Source organism: Marmota flaviventris, chromosome 14, assembly GCF_047511675.1.
Source record: "Marmota flaviventris isolate mMarFla1 chromosome 14, mMarFla1.hap1, whole genome shotgun sequence".
Taxonomy (NCBI): domain Eukaryota; kingdom Metazoa; phylum Chordata; class Mammalia; order Rodentia; family Sciuridae; genus Marmota; species Marmota flaviventris.
This window is the reverse complement of record NC_092511.1, coordinates 57,002,129-57,017,166: the sequence shown is the minus strand read 5'-3', so window position 1 is coordinate 57,017,166 and position 15,038 is coordinate 57,002,129. Positions and strand designations below refer to the sequence as shown.

General features: G+C 42.1%; 1 protein-coding gene across 1 annotated transcript in view; it reads right to left on the bottom strand.

Moving 5' to 3' along the window:
- Antxr1 (ANTXR cell adhesion molecule 1) overlaps nt 1-15,038 on the bottom strand; it is a 228,451-nt gene that overhangs the window by 45,868 nt on the left and 167,545 nt on the right. The window contains exon 17 of the mRNA XM_027934509.2: nt 11,008-11,088. Coding sequence (XP_027790310.1) covers nt 11,008-11,088 — 81 coding nt within the window. The remainder of the gene's footprint in view (nt 1-11,007; nt 11,089-15,038) is intronic.

Genomic DNA, 15,038 nt, shown 5'->3' with positions numbered 1-15,038 from the left:
GGAAGGATAAAGTAAGGTGTTGATGGAGAACAAATGAGATAATGTACCTAGGAGGGCTAGGGGATCTCCAGACCTTGATTTCCTCCCCACCTAAAACTAAGGGACTGGGATTATAAGAAATTGCAGGCAGTCCATCCATGGGGCTGTGGGTCAGGTTGAAGTAAGGTGGTCACAGAACTGTCAAGAGAAGATGAGTACATGTGAAAGAACATACAGGACAGCTCTTTCCTATATGGCTAATTCTCCAAGTTTATCTCCTGGGTCAGGTGTTGATATCTATGATTCAATCCATCATTTTCAGGCTAGAACAGAACTTGCTGCTAGCCTTGGTTGTGACAATTCTCAATAGAGGTCTGTCACTGAGTTGCAGATTGTCCCTAGAGATGATTTTTTTCAATGCCATCAGCTGAAGGAAAAGGCCCACAGAGGCCAAGTAGCTAGACAATAAACATCATGTTTGGGTAAAGTAGCATACTTCTTAAAATATTATGCACTTGGGTGAATTTTTGACCCTAGAGACAAGCCCTACTTCCCTCAATCCTGATTCTGTTTGGAAGGAAAAAAAATAAGAATTTGAAGAGGATACTTGATTACCCAGCTCTTTCTTGTTCAGACTCTAGCATTTACTTCTCCCCTGTTGGCTATTTGCAATACCAGGACTTGACCTTGCCTTGTTTATAGCTGCTTGGGAGATGAGGCAAGTTGAAGTCAAAAGTCCTAAAAGAAGTTACAAGATGATGATGAGGAGGAGGAGGAGAAGGAGGAGTATGTGTGAATGCATATGCTTGTAAAAAAAGGTAGTTTGATTATGGGCTCAGGAAAGAGGGGGAAAAATGGTGGGGAGGGAGACAGGCAGAAGAGAGAACATTCAACACCCCCAATTACCGCACATTCAGATACACTTCTGATTATGGAAGGAAATTGGTACAAGAAAAAAATAAAAAGCAAGATGTTATATTTTTTGCAGCATCAATTTTGGGCTTGACTTCTCTGAAATAAGATAAAGTTTTCAGGTTTTGGTTATAGTTTGGTTCTGGCTGTGGACAGGGTGTTTTGAACTTGTTCTTTCCAAATCTAGGAAACTGTGCCAAGAATTCAAAGTACTCATCGTCCCCTTTCAATGAGACAGTGAAGGAAAGATTTCCAGGGGTGAGAACCAAATGAATACTACTGAGAATTCAAACATCCAGAGAAGGTGCTGTGCCAAAGTAAATCACACCCTCTAGGAATATTTCCTATAATTTGCTTTTTTCTTTCCTTATTCTTAAATGACCCACTTCTTACAAAAGTTTATAAAAGGTCAAGAGTCAGTGGCCAGCAAACCTGACTTTCTCTCCAGATCTGTTGGGGCCTTCAGCCTGGCGTTAGATAACGACAGAAATTATGAAGATCTCTGTTTATTCAAAGCCAATATAAACGCATTGTTATTTGTGCAAGAAAAACTTGACCTTAACATAACAATTTCAATTTGTAGATAACTTGATTTATTTTCATTATTGCTGATTTGAACATAAGAAAATAATTCTGGTGAAACATTTTTCATGTGTTGAGATGTCTGTCACTAAGTCTCTGAGATCAATTGCCACTTTCAGGGGGAAGGAAGGGAAGAAAATGAACTCTCTTATCTATTTGAATGTCCTTTTTTTTTTTCCTTTTCTTCTTTTTTTTTTTTTTTTGGTAACAGGGATTGAACTCAGGGGAACTTAACCCCATCCCTGTTTTGTATTTTATTTAGAGACAGGGTCTCACCAAGTTTCTTAGTGCCTTGCTTTTGCTGAGGCTGGCTTTGAACTCGTGATCCTCCTGCCTCAGCCTCCTAAGCTGCTGGGATTACTGAAGTGCGCCACTGTACCCAGCTTAAATGTCCTTTTATTGAGTCCAGAAAAAAAACATGTTTCATTCACAAAGTGGAGACGTCTGCTTTGACAGGAGCAACAGGTTCCCAGGCATGGCTGTCCCCGCCGCCACCCCCCACCTCGTTCTCCCTCCTCAGGCACTCTGCTTTAGCTGCCCTGTTCCTTCAGCACAGAGATGGATGTGTCAAAGGATCCTTTCGGTTTCCTGTCCCCCTGTCCATACCTGGGCTCCACCACTGAGGTCACCAAGGAAGATGGCACTTCCTGGCTTCAGGATTTTTTTTAAAGTTCTAATTTGTTATGTATGACAGCAGAATGCATTACAATTCATGGTACACATATAGAGCACAATTTTTCATATCTCTGGTTGTACACAAAGTAGAGTCACACCATTTGTCTTCATACATGTAGTTAGGATAATGATGTCCATCTTATTCCACTGTCTTTCCTACCCTCATGCTCCCTTCCTCCCCTCCCTTCCCTTTGCTCTATCTAGAGTTCCTCTAATCCACCCATGCTGAATCAGCCTCCTTTATATCAGAGAAAACATTTGGCATTTGTTTTTTTGGGATTGGCTAACTTCATTTAGCATAATATTCTCCAACTCCATCAATTTACCTGCAAATGCCATGATTTTATTCTCTTTTAATGCTGAATAATATTCCATTGTGTATATATACCACAGTTTCTTTATCCATTCATCTAATGAAGGGCATCTAGGTGGTTCCACAATTTAGCTATTGTGAATTGTGCTGTTATAAACATTGATGTGGCTGTGTCCCTGTAGTATGCAGTTTCTAAGTCCTTTGGGTATAGACTGAGGAGTGGGATAGCTGGGTAAAAAGGTAGTCCCATTCCCAGTTTTCCAAGGAATCTCCACACTGCTTTCCATATTGGCTGCACCAACTTGCAGTCCCACCAGCAGTGTATGAGTGGTGCTTTTTTTCCCCACATCCTCCTGGCTGCAGGATCTTTACTCCTTTCTCCCAAGGGCTCCTGCATGGTATCCAGGAGCTTTTCTGCTCAACCTCTTCCTCTGCTGGGGTCTGTCACCAGCACTTAATCACACTCAGGTCTCCCTATCCTAATTAGATGAAGCACCGTTTCCAACTCCAGACTTCCTCCAGTTCCTGCTTCGGTTTCTCTCCATTCTCTGCTAAACTTCCTGGGACAGCAAGATCATCATGACCTCTTCATTACTCATCTCCTAAGAGGACAGCTTTCAACTTGCTTCTAAATGTTCCATCATTTGACATTGTTGACCTACCCTCCTCCAGGATATGTCATCTTCCCAAAGCTTCTAGGACCCCAGACTCACTGCAACTTCTCTTTCTCTGTCTGGTCCTTCTTAAGTCTCCCTCTTGCTCACCTTTTTCTTTCTCCACTCCACTTCTAGGATGTGACCCTTGGAGTTCAAGATTTAACCTATATCTCCTTTCTCTGTCTACTCCGCCTGGTTTCCCATCTATTCACATTGGTCTCCACTGCCATGCCGATGACTCCCAGATCTGCACCTCCAGCTCAGAACTCTCACGGGAACAAAACTGCTTCCCCCACAAGGCAGGGCTAGGGTGAGGTGTGTGGGTACCCAGGAAACAACACTTAAGGGAGTATTTGCTCCTCGGTCCCTGCTGGTGCTGATCCTGAATGTGCATGTCCCTGGGAGTGAGCACCTCCTTAGAATTCTTGCTGTGGATGCCTCCCGCTCCTCACCCCAGTCTTGGCCTGCTCCTGGCCACCTCTGTTGGGTGTTACACAGGCCCTGAGAACTGGGAAGTTAAAAAGCAAAGTCCACTCTGCCCTCCCAATGCTCTCCTCCCTGGTGAATTGCAGCATGGCCAGCTCTGACCTCTTCCATCCCGCCCTTGACATCTCCCTGAAGGAACTGAAGTCTCATCATCAGATCTTTGCTCCGGCTTCACTTTCCCTGAAGTACTCCCTTTCCCCCACTCCCTTCTGGTCTTAGCTCAGATGTCACTTTGAGAATCCACTTGACTCCAAGGCTGGTAAGAGGCCTTGCTGGGAGTATTTCTCACACCTCAAGTGCTCTGTTCCATCGTAGACTCTTTCAAACTGAGCAGTGCTTGGGGACTTGCCAGTCCCTGTGAAGGAGTTCAGGAATCCCCTCTGTGGACATTCAAGTCTGGAAGTCCTGAATTCATGCCTCAGATCTGCCTCTTTCTAGCTGGATGTCCTTAGAAAAGTTAAGAACTTTTTCTGAACTTTATTTTGTGCTCTGTGAATTGGAGATCATAGCTACCCCCAAAGCTATCATGAAGGGGTTTGTGCTTCTGGAACCACTTGCAGTTAACAGAATGCTTGACTCTCTTCTCATCCACACCACACACTGAGCTCCAGGAAGCCAGATTTAAGTTCTATGCTAGTAGGTATCTGTAGTGCCCAGCCCAGAAATGGAATCTTAATGGGAGTGCAAATGATGTTTGATTGTTTGAAGGAAGGTAGCCATGGCAAGCCTTAGAAATTGGCAGTGAAGGGGGAAAAAAAGGAGGAAATGCAGGGTAAATGAAGGGAGGAGAAGAGAAACAGAGAACCTGCTTTCTCTGAGGCTTGCTCACACTCCAAGGGACTCATCTGCTTTGGAAGGACCAGGCTAAGGATGCTCCCCCTGGGAGATAACCTGCTTAGGCCAATTCAAGTCAGTCTCTGCGACAGCCGGGCGACACAGTGCCCATGTGACAGGCCTCCCTTATTAGAAACAGCTGTGCAGAAGGCGGCCCCAAGGCTGGAGTTCCTGGAGAGATTTCACAACCTCTGGGGCTGTGCTTCAGTTGCATTTCAAACATTGTTTATGTGCATTTGTGTGTGTGTTTCCTCGGGTCTCTTCTGATTGTGAAGAGACCCAGCCTTGCAAAACAAGCTCAGAGTGTGCCTTTGGGTTGGGTGTGCAGATAGCAATGGAATGCACCAGCCTCCTGATGCCAATTCTGAGAGCAGCTAAGGAGTTGAAAACAAAGAAAAAAAAAAAAAAGAAAGAAAGAAATCCAGCCCCAGTGGGTCATCTAGGAGCACGCAAAGTGGGTGGAGTTTATGTTGGAGCAAAAAGACCGGGGAGGGCTTCGGTTAGTCCATAGATTGAATTTCTTCCAGGAAAGACATGAAGGAGAGTTCTGTTTTCTCATTGCCATCCTCTTTAGCCAAGCAGTAGCAATAACAGCTGCCAGAATCTAGGTTAACTATCTTCCTTAGAGGAAAAGGGCTGCTGATAGCATATGAAGATTATGCTTATCCATTTCCCTTATGCCTGTGAGACTCTTAGGGGTCCTGAAGGGATGTAAAGAGTTACCTTTAAATGGTTTCAGGCAGGCAAGAGGAGATGATGCCCGAGTGAAAAATTGGAACTTGGACCAGCTTACTGACTCTCAGGTCTTGCTGCCCTTTAGAATCACCTGGGGAGGCTTTTAAAACTCCAATGCCAAGACCTCATCCCAGACAATTCAGTAGACTCTGTGGGGTGGGACCTGCTCATCAGTGCTTTAAAACCAGGAGGAAATCACTGGAGTCCATGAACTCTGATCTCTGAATTTCCTGACCTATCTGTGTCTGAAATTAGTCATCGAGGCACAGGACTGTCTGCAACTGGGAAGGATTTCTCTAAAACTGATTGTAGCTTAATATTTAGAATTAAGCTAGACTACTCATTTCCCAGACATGTCAATGGGTGTGCTACGGAGAAATATAAGGGAACAGTAACTTGGTGGTCAAATAAGTAGAGAAATGTTGACTTTGACTTAGAACTTGTTTTACCCCATGTGGTAAGGTTAGCTACTGGGGCATCCGTCTCTGGTACCCCTTGTTCTGTTGCTAAAACTCACATTCTTCAGTTCCTTAAGATGAAATCTGCTTTGCTGGAGTATCTACCCGTAGTTCTGGTTCTGTCTGTTGCAATGACCCAGAGTAAATCTAAATCACTTTCAACATGTCTAAGATAAGATACTGTTCTGGTTTGGCATAACATGATTCTGTTAGGGCTTCTAGTTAATATAATGAGGACCTCTAGTTTAACATGACACATAGCAGGATAGCTCTCAAATTTCCTCTGAAATACTCAGGAAGAGACAGAAGAAGTAACAACATACATAATTACCCCAAACTAATATTGAGGGGTAAGCGTAGAAGAAAAAATTTGTGGTCTTTTGGAGTGTGGAAGATTGCTTTAAGTTTGACATCAAAGGCAGAAATTACAAAGATTTACACATTTGATAAAACTACTAGATAACTTAAGAATGTGAATTTAATCAAACTATTAGATAAATTATCTAATAATTATATTACCTATAACTTTAATATATTGTTAAAAAGTTAAAAGATAAATGACAGAATAGAAAGAAGTTGGCACTCTCTATATAATGCTAGACTTTGTTTCATGAGTAAGCACTATACCCTTAATGCATAGCACAGGGCCTACCACACAGTAGGCCTTCAAAATATTTGATTAACATATGAATGAAGATGAATTAGGAAAATAACCATATGAAAAACAATCTTAAAATATCTAATAGGAAAATAGTCCAACAGCCTGTATAGGCAATTGATAAAAGAGAAAAAAATAAACATTTGAAAAATGTTTTCCACTTTACTAGCAATAGAAAGTGTGAAAAAGAAATGAGCATCTATCATGTTCAATAATGCTGGTGAACATCTGGGGAAATGAACTTCTTACAGATGCTGGCGTGAAGGTTAATTTGTATAATCTTTCAGGAGGGCAACCTGGCAATACGTACAAAAGCTTTAAAATTTTCCACACCCTCTGATCCAGTAGAAAGCTGGACTCTCACCTAAGGATATATTCGTGAATGTGTACAATGATTTGAAGATAAGGATACTGATTGTGTCTTCATTTATAATAACAAATACTTGGAAATAAATATCCAAAAAAGGTGGATACACAGTGAAACACAATCTTTTAAAATGACATTAGGCAAGGACATGCGATGGTGTGAAAATCTACTCCTTGAATGTGGTGAAGTGATTAAAAAATAGGTTTGAGCTGAGAGGCATAACAGGACCTCCAAGAAACAATCAATTAAAGAAGTTCTCACGGTTCCTTTAAATCTGCTTTCTCAGATCAGACATTCTAGATTCCTTCAATCACTTGTCCTTGGAAGATGAACACATTTTCTAAACTCAAACAGTGGCCCACGTGTGTAGGAAGCCTTGGGGACCATCCTGGAAAGACACTTCCTCACTTAGTCTCTGTCCAGTGTGTTCTGCTTTGGCAATGTCCTCTTTAAAGCATAGGTCTAGCCAGTGACTTTTAATGTTTACAGGGACACCATGGAGATGGTGAACAATATTACCAAGTTAATAGAAGCTTATTAAGTAGAGAGGATTGGAAAGGAATTCAAAGCACAAAAATTAGAATGTGAAAAGGTACAGAGACAGGAATGTCCAGGGCTTGATGAGGAATTAATCCCTCCTAAGGAGTGTACCTGGGATAAGTAGCAGACTAAGTAGAACAGTAGGCCTTTCTTTTCTTTCTTTCTTTTTTTTTTTTCTTTTAAAGAGAGAGAGTAAGAGAGAGAGAGAAAGACAGAATTTTTTAATATTTATTTTTTAGTTTTCAGCAGACACAACATCTTTGTTTGTATGTGGTGCTGAGGATCGAACCCAGGCCACATGCATGCCAGGCGAGCACGCTACCGCTTGAGCCACATCCCCAGCCCTTTTTTTTTTTTTTTTAATATTTAGTTTTTAGTTGTTGGTGGACCCAACATCTTTATTTCATTTTTTATGTGGTGCTAAGGTTCGAACCCAGTGCCTCACATGTGCTAAGTGAGCACTCTACCACTGAACCACAACCCCAGCCCAGAACAGTAGGCCTTTCTAAACCAAGTTAAGGATTTGGGGCTTTTCCCATTTTTTTTTGCAAGTCTGGAGCCGAGAAGGGTATGTTGAGTTCCATGTTTTAGAAAGAGCACCCAGTAGCTATTTATTGGAAGCAAGGGGATGGTTTAGGCAATGGACACCATATGCCTAGTAAACTTGCAAAATTTCAGAAAGAGACATGTTACTGGTTTGCTACTTTAAAGTTTCTCTTGGTGTTTTCTCTTTTACGTTGGCCCAGGGATTTCCTGGGCGCTTCTAAGAAACACTGGAGCCCACCCCTGCTGAAAGGGGAAAACAGGTCACATAGATGGGAAACTGTCATGTCTCCTTCTATCCCATTCATTCTTTCCCTGACATGGGGGTTTGGCCAACTCTGAGGTTGGGTGCCAGTTCCTGGGAAGGGTGATAGCTCTGGGTTCAGGCCTCTCAGGCCCCGGCTCTGGGGTGGGTGCTGGAGACACTCAGGCCTTTGGGCTTTCTCAGGGGCTCTGTTGGTGGTCTGTGCTGACATCCATAGTGAGGGGTGTATTAGCTGGGAGGAGGTTGGAGGAGGCAGGAACTGAGGAGGAAGAGTTGCCAGGTTTGTACGAGGTCAACATGTGTTTGAAGCCATTTAGAACGCCACTGAGAATGAAATTAGGTGATTTTTGTTTTTGTTTTGTTTTGAAGGAAAAATTCAGAACCTGTGACTCTTGTTCACAAGCACGTGGCTGGATATAGTCATTAGGAGTTTATGGAAAATGTGGTCAGTCCCATAAATCAGAGCTGAGGAATTCTTCAAGTCATCACTGTGTAAGACATGCAGGTCTGTAACGAGTCTGTTAAACTTATGTAAAACAAAGCAGAGGGAGCATGTGGACCAAACTATATTGTGGTCCTCCTCGACCCTAAATTTTTTTTTTTGTATAGCCATAAGGCAGCTTTGGATTCCCGCTCCTACTTCTTCTGTGACTGTTCTTGTGTAATTCCATGTGCCCACAGAGAAGTCTATGGCTGTCTCCATGAACACATGGACACAATTCTCTGCATCTGTTTGCCCCATGTATCTTGCAATTTTGGCAGGATTTCTATAAAGGAAGCTCATTTTAAAGTAAACTGAACAGTCATAAACTGTGAGAGGGCTAATAATATGTTCAAACCTATTCTGTCCTTAAAGACTTCCTATTCTTTAAATCTATTATTTTCTGTGACTGGGAATGAGAATTCAAGTTGGTATTGTGTTTCTCATTCAAATGATAATATGATAATATAGACTTCATTCAGAATTAGTAAAGAGGAAGAGTTTCAATTCAGGTGTGACTCATTAGAGGAAATTCTGTTTTCATTCCATTGTTCTTGGATTTACACAAACAGACTTGTGCCCTATATCCTATTAATGATTAATGGTTCTTATATCCTATTAATGATATTTCTTCTTATCCTTCCTCTTTCCAACACTCCTTCTACTTCTTCTGTTGACCCAGTTTGTGGATTTGTTTCTGCCAAACTGATCAGTGGGGAATGGAATGTTAACATATTTTAGGGGAGATGTTTTTCAGTTGCTCAAAAAGAAAAAAAAAAGGATTGTGCATGAAATCAATATGTTTTGTAACAAAATGGTACTGCTGAACCCTACTTCAGATATCTTTTTTTTTAATATTTATTTTTTAGTTTTTTAGGTAGCCACAATCTTTATTTTTATGTGGTGCTGAGAATTGAACCCAGTGCCTCACACATGCTACCACTTGAGCCACATCCCCAGTCCCTACTTAAAATATCTTACTATTGTTTTTCTTAATCTATTAGACAAGTCTCATGAATGCTAAAAATATTTCATTTTCCACAGAAAACAGATATATCATCTATAGGACCAAACACCCTCCCTGAGTACTAACGTTATAACCTATGTTCACTTCTGTTAATTGTAGAGTTTTCATTTTATAAGTTGCTATAGAAGTTGGTTCTAGTTGACTTTCACAGAAAAAAAAATACAAATTCCATATGCCATTAAGGGCCCAGTCGACCCAACACTTATATAAACTGGTTTCATAACACCTTCCTGTTGTCCCAGTTACAACTTGGAGCATAAACAGTCAGCTGGTCAGTAGTCTGCACAAACTATGAAACTTCAGATCAAATTCCCTCAACCTCAAAATGCCCATTGTCACCAGGTGCAAGAGACCTGTGTACCAGGCTTCACTCCACTTTGTTGGTGATGTCATATTGAAGGGGGCAAGGCAATGATGAGACATATCTAATACACACAGATTGCAATATGGCTTGAATTTGTGCATCAAGCATCCACAGACAGCAGAAGAGCACACCACAAATAATCATAATAATATTTTTCACCTATGGAGAGTTATTGAATGCTCAGCAGTGGGCCAGATGCATGAAGCATTTGTCACACTATGAAGCAGTTGTTGTTATCTGCTTCATAAAGATGAAATACCGAGAGGTTGGGTGATTCCAGTCAGGAAAAAGTGATTTTTCAATCCCAAGTTTGACTGATTTGAAAAGAATTCAAGGTTAGACAGCTTTATATTGCTTTTGGTTAAGTGGGCCTGATTCCCAAGGATGAGTATGGAAGATGCAGGTTGCTGGCAGTAGAGGCAGAATTTTGTCCCAAGTCTTGCTCTGTAATAATTGTGGAGGAGAGACTAGCTCTTACGAGAAGAAATAGCAATGCTATGATTTCAACGGAACTGAGGCTGCTTCCAGCATTGTTATTTGCTTTCCGAACCAGTACAAGTTATGTAACTTTCCTTGTCTGTTTCCTCATTTACAAAATGAAGGCATGGGCTAGATGGTTTCTAAGGTCTCCCTATGTCTCTCCTTTAAAACCACTTCCTAGTTGGAGACACTCCAAGCTTATCCCTATCAGTTCTGGATAAATCCACACCCAGGGTATTAGATCTCCCTATGGACCCAACACCTGCTGGAAAGTGGCAGGAGTTCTCTGTGGTCCTTATTCTGTCACCTGTTTGTGTGACACTGTCACTCTGTTCCTCGCCCCTGGCCAGTGTGACTCAGGATCAACAGGCTTCCCTCTTGGGACTGCCCAAAGTGTGGGCCAGCCCTGCTCTCTCACTCACTACATGAAAATCGAGAAGCTCTCAAGTTCTAGGAAGTTAAACCCCACATTTCTGTCTTATGAAAACCAGAATTTTGAAAATTAGTATCTGATTTGTCACAATATGAACTAATAGTTGGACTTATATACATGGAATTCTAGCTCTACCAAGACCGAGGAAGAGGACAAAACTGTGTGTGCATGCGTGGGTGTGTATGTGTGCGCATGTGCATTAGGACTAAGGACTCCTACCGTGTCTCCTGGCTGTGGCCGCATCACCGACACACGATCATATCCTTTTCTTAGTAGGACCCACAAGGCATCGAGTTTTCCCTGAAATAAAACAAATGCACCAAGATTAGATATGAAACAGACGAATTGCCGGCCACCGTAGACACTGGGCCTTCCTGTGCTTCTTGCCATGTGCACAGCACATCTCTGCCAGCTTAGTTGTGATAGGACTAGTGACTCGCAGGCTCCGTGATGTAGGAGGAGAAGAGACACACAAAAGATGTTCATGAAGAATACACCCTGAGACCTGGGTGTAGCCACTCATTTGCAAACACAAAGTTCATTCAGGCTCTTGGATTTTACCACATTTCTGGGCATATGTTCATATCACAGTCAGTCTTTTCAACTTGCATTAAAATTTCTTCTTCCTACTTGGTGTCTAAAGTTCATAGATAATGACAAATTCAGGAAAATTCCTGAGCATGGACAAGGCAAAGGCCCAGTGAAAGATCCTTGGGACACAGATCTCCTACTATTTTCTAGACAGTTAGTCAGGAGCCCTAGGCTCCAAAATAACCCTAGTGGGGAGGCATGTAATTAGCTGAAATTGGAAAGAACCAATATGTCAGGGCTGTTTTCAGTTCATGATAAAGTGACCCCTGCTCCCTGGAACCTGTGAATATGATACCTGACATGGCAAAAGGAACTTTGCAGATGTGGTTAAGTTAAGGATCTTGAGAGTAGGGGTTTCTCACATGGGCCCAATCCTGCCACATGGGTTTTTCAGAGAGGGAGACAGGAGGATCAGAGCTGATTCAACTTTGTAAACCAGCCCACCCACAGTGCTGTGTGCACCGATCATTCAGCTCCCTGACCCAGGAGGAGCCATGAGATGGAGCTGAAGAAAGACAATTTGGCTGTTGAAGAAGTGTATTAATTAATTCAGCAGAATTTTGAACCTGTATCATAGTGAAGGAACAGAAACCACTTAGATGTGTAGTACCAGGAGAAAAGCTAGTGAATTATGTTCAGTGCTTAAGAGCCCCTGGGTTCAATTCCTGGTACTGAAAAAACAAAACAAAACAACAACAACAAGAAGCAGAGGAATTCAGTGTGAGAAGGACTAAACCCAGTGTTGCCGGCTTTAGGGATAGAAGGGACCACAAGCCAGTGAGTGTGGCAGCCTCCATAACCTGGAATACACAGGGAAATAAATTTTCTCTAGAGCTTCTAAAAGGAACACAGCCCTGCCAACATCTTGATTTTAGCCCAGTGAGACCTGTTTTGAGGTTCTGATCTCTAGCACGGTGAGATGATGATTTGTATTGCTGTGAGCTTGTAGGGGTTGTTGTGTGTTTGTAGTAATTTGTTATAGCAATGACAGGAGACCAGTGCAGCCCTAATCACTAAAGCTAATGTGATTTGAGGGAGGTAAAGGGAATTGAAACTACGAGTGCTCTACCACTGAACTATACCCCTGGCCCATTTATTTTTTATTTTGAGACAGGGTCTCACTAAGTTTCCCCAGCCAGCCTCAAAATTGCAAGTCACGGGGATTACAGGTGTGCACCATTGTGCCTGCTGCCTATATACTTTCTATTACACCAACTGCTGATTCTGCCTCATGCAGATCTTCTGGCTGGAATGCTTTAATGTAAGTCTTTAGAACAGGGTTTCTAAACTGTGGGTTGCCACCCTTTAAACTCTCATGAGATCAATTTTTGGGTGTTAAGACTAGAATTTTTAAGAAATAAAATAAAATAGAATACGAGGGTTAATTGCACAGAGTGAGAATAAATGTTATTTTGGGAAGATTTTTTCTTCCTCTTAGTTTTGTGCATGTGTGATGTGTGTTTGTGTGTGTGTGTGTATAGGGGTGCCTGTGTGGCATAATCTGGATCAAAATGTAAAATATCTTTCCTACAGGGGTGTTAGGAATGTCTGACAACACTGATCTGGAAGAGATCTTTGGATGGCAGGCTGGGAAGCCTGTGGATGTCTTGAGAGTTCAAGTTCTACAACACAAAGCAATTATAGTGGCAGCATTAACTTCTCAATCATCTCAAAGACTTTATGTTCTGAAATAATTCTCAGGCAGATTCTACACACATCTAAAAACTATATTCCTGAAACCTTATCAACTGTTCTTCAAGCTCCTGTGGGTTAAACTTTATCTTGCCAAGTGCAGTGTTTCTCTCCTTTGAAAAGAAATTTACAAAAGCATTTGAAAATATTTTTGAAATGACTTTAGAGCACTGGCTAGAACAACTGCTGTGTTAGGCATGGTTTTCTGCATTAAATGATTTTTGGGGATAAGCATTTATAGTTCAGGATATAAGCAGGTGGGCTTTCTGGCTCCCCCCTCCACCTTTTTTGGGAGGGAGAGGGAGGGACTCCCAGTTCCCAGGATTTGACTTTGTAAACCAGCCCACCCACAGTGCTGTGTGCACTGATCACTTAACTCCCTGATAGAGGAGGAGCAATGAGATGGAGCTGAAGGAAGACAATTGGCCTGTTGAAGAGGTGTATTAATTAACTCAGCAGAACTTTAAACCTGTATCATAGTGAAGGAACAGAAACCACTTAGATGTGTAGCACCAGGAGAAAAGGTAGTGAATTATGCTCAGTGTTTAAGAGGTCCTGGGTTCAATTTTTGGTACTGAAAAAACAAAACAAAACAAAATAACAGCAACAAACCCCAAAAGCCTAAACTCCACAAATTGAATGAACTCTTTTCTCTCTCAACCTGCTCTTGCTTTTGCACACCCTGCCTTGGTTCATGGATGGGAATATTGGACATCAAAGGACCACTCTGATCTCTCTGACACCTCCTCATTTCCAAAACAGACTATGTCTTGGCTATGGTCTCTGTAGCAGCTCTGCAGTCATCTCGCCCTGTCCAGTCCCACCCCAGTCTGTCTTGACCCAGGTCCTCATCACCTGTCACTCATTCTGTGAAGTATTCTGATTGGGTCTTTTACCTCTAGGCTCCTTGTCCTCTCTTGTTTATTAATTAATATCAGATTTCATTGCTAGCCCAAATGGATGCATTGTGGTTAATAAAATAAACCAGGAACTATTACTAACAGAGTGAGTCTGGGCAAATATTTAACCTCTCCAGGACTTGGCTTTTCTATTTGCATTGCAAAATGAAAAGAGTAATGGTTTCTACTTTCAAGGCTTATTGTGAGAAATAAACAACTTGGAAGCACTTGGAACCTTACCCTACCTGCAGTGTGTGCATTAGGTGAGTCGTTGTCACTGGTAATTCTGGCCAAAGGGAGACTAGCTAGTTCCATTGTATCTTTGGTGTTCTGACTGTCCCACAGAAAAACCCTGGGTCCCTGGTCTGTGCTGCAGAAAAACAATGTGGGTAATCTACTCCTTCATCAGGTAGGAAGTAAGCTTCAGAGAAAGAAGGGTACAAAAAGAGGATAAAAATAACTGACGGAAGTCAAGGAGAGGGGCAGAGGCTCCAGGGGCCTTGGTTTTCTGAATGAAGACAGAAGTCTGTCATTTAAAGATAGTAGCATTTAAAGTGATAAGTGGGCTTATTCATAATATTCCTTTGAGGCCAGAAGTCTCTCAGGGGATTTTCCCCACTGGTTCCCATCTTTCCCTGCAGCCCGGGAGACGCCTTCTGGGTTGGTGCCACCTCATGTCTATCAGGTCTGGGTGCAGACCCTGCAGGAGCCACCTCCACAGGATGCGTTTCAGACACTGGTCCTCACTCCCAGGCGAAATGCCCAACTGCTTCTGTGACACGACAACAGAGATTTCTCCACAAATCTCGGAACCCTCTGCCAGAGTGTATTAAGATGACACTTAAAAATAGCTTTTTTTCCTATGAGGTTAATACAGTTTGACTGCAAAATGAAAAATTTACCCATTCCAGACTTCCACACTGTTTCTCACTTAGCTTCAGACAATAATTTCACAAAGACAAACTGGAAGTTGTATGTAAACTCTGGCTTTTGCTTCTTTCTCCACAGTAAGTCTGGGCTGGAGATGTTTATATGGCCATCATTCAAAGCACCCTGCTGCATGGGTGT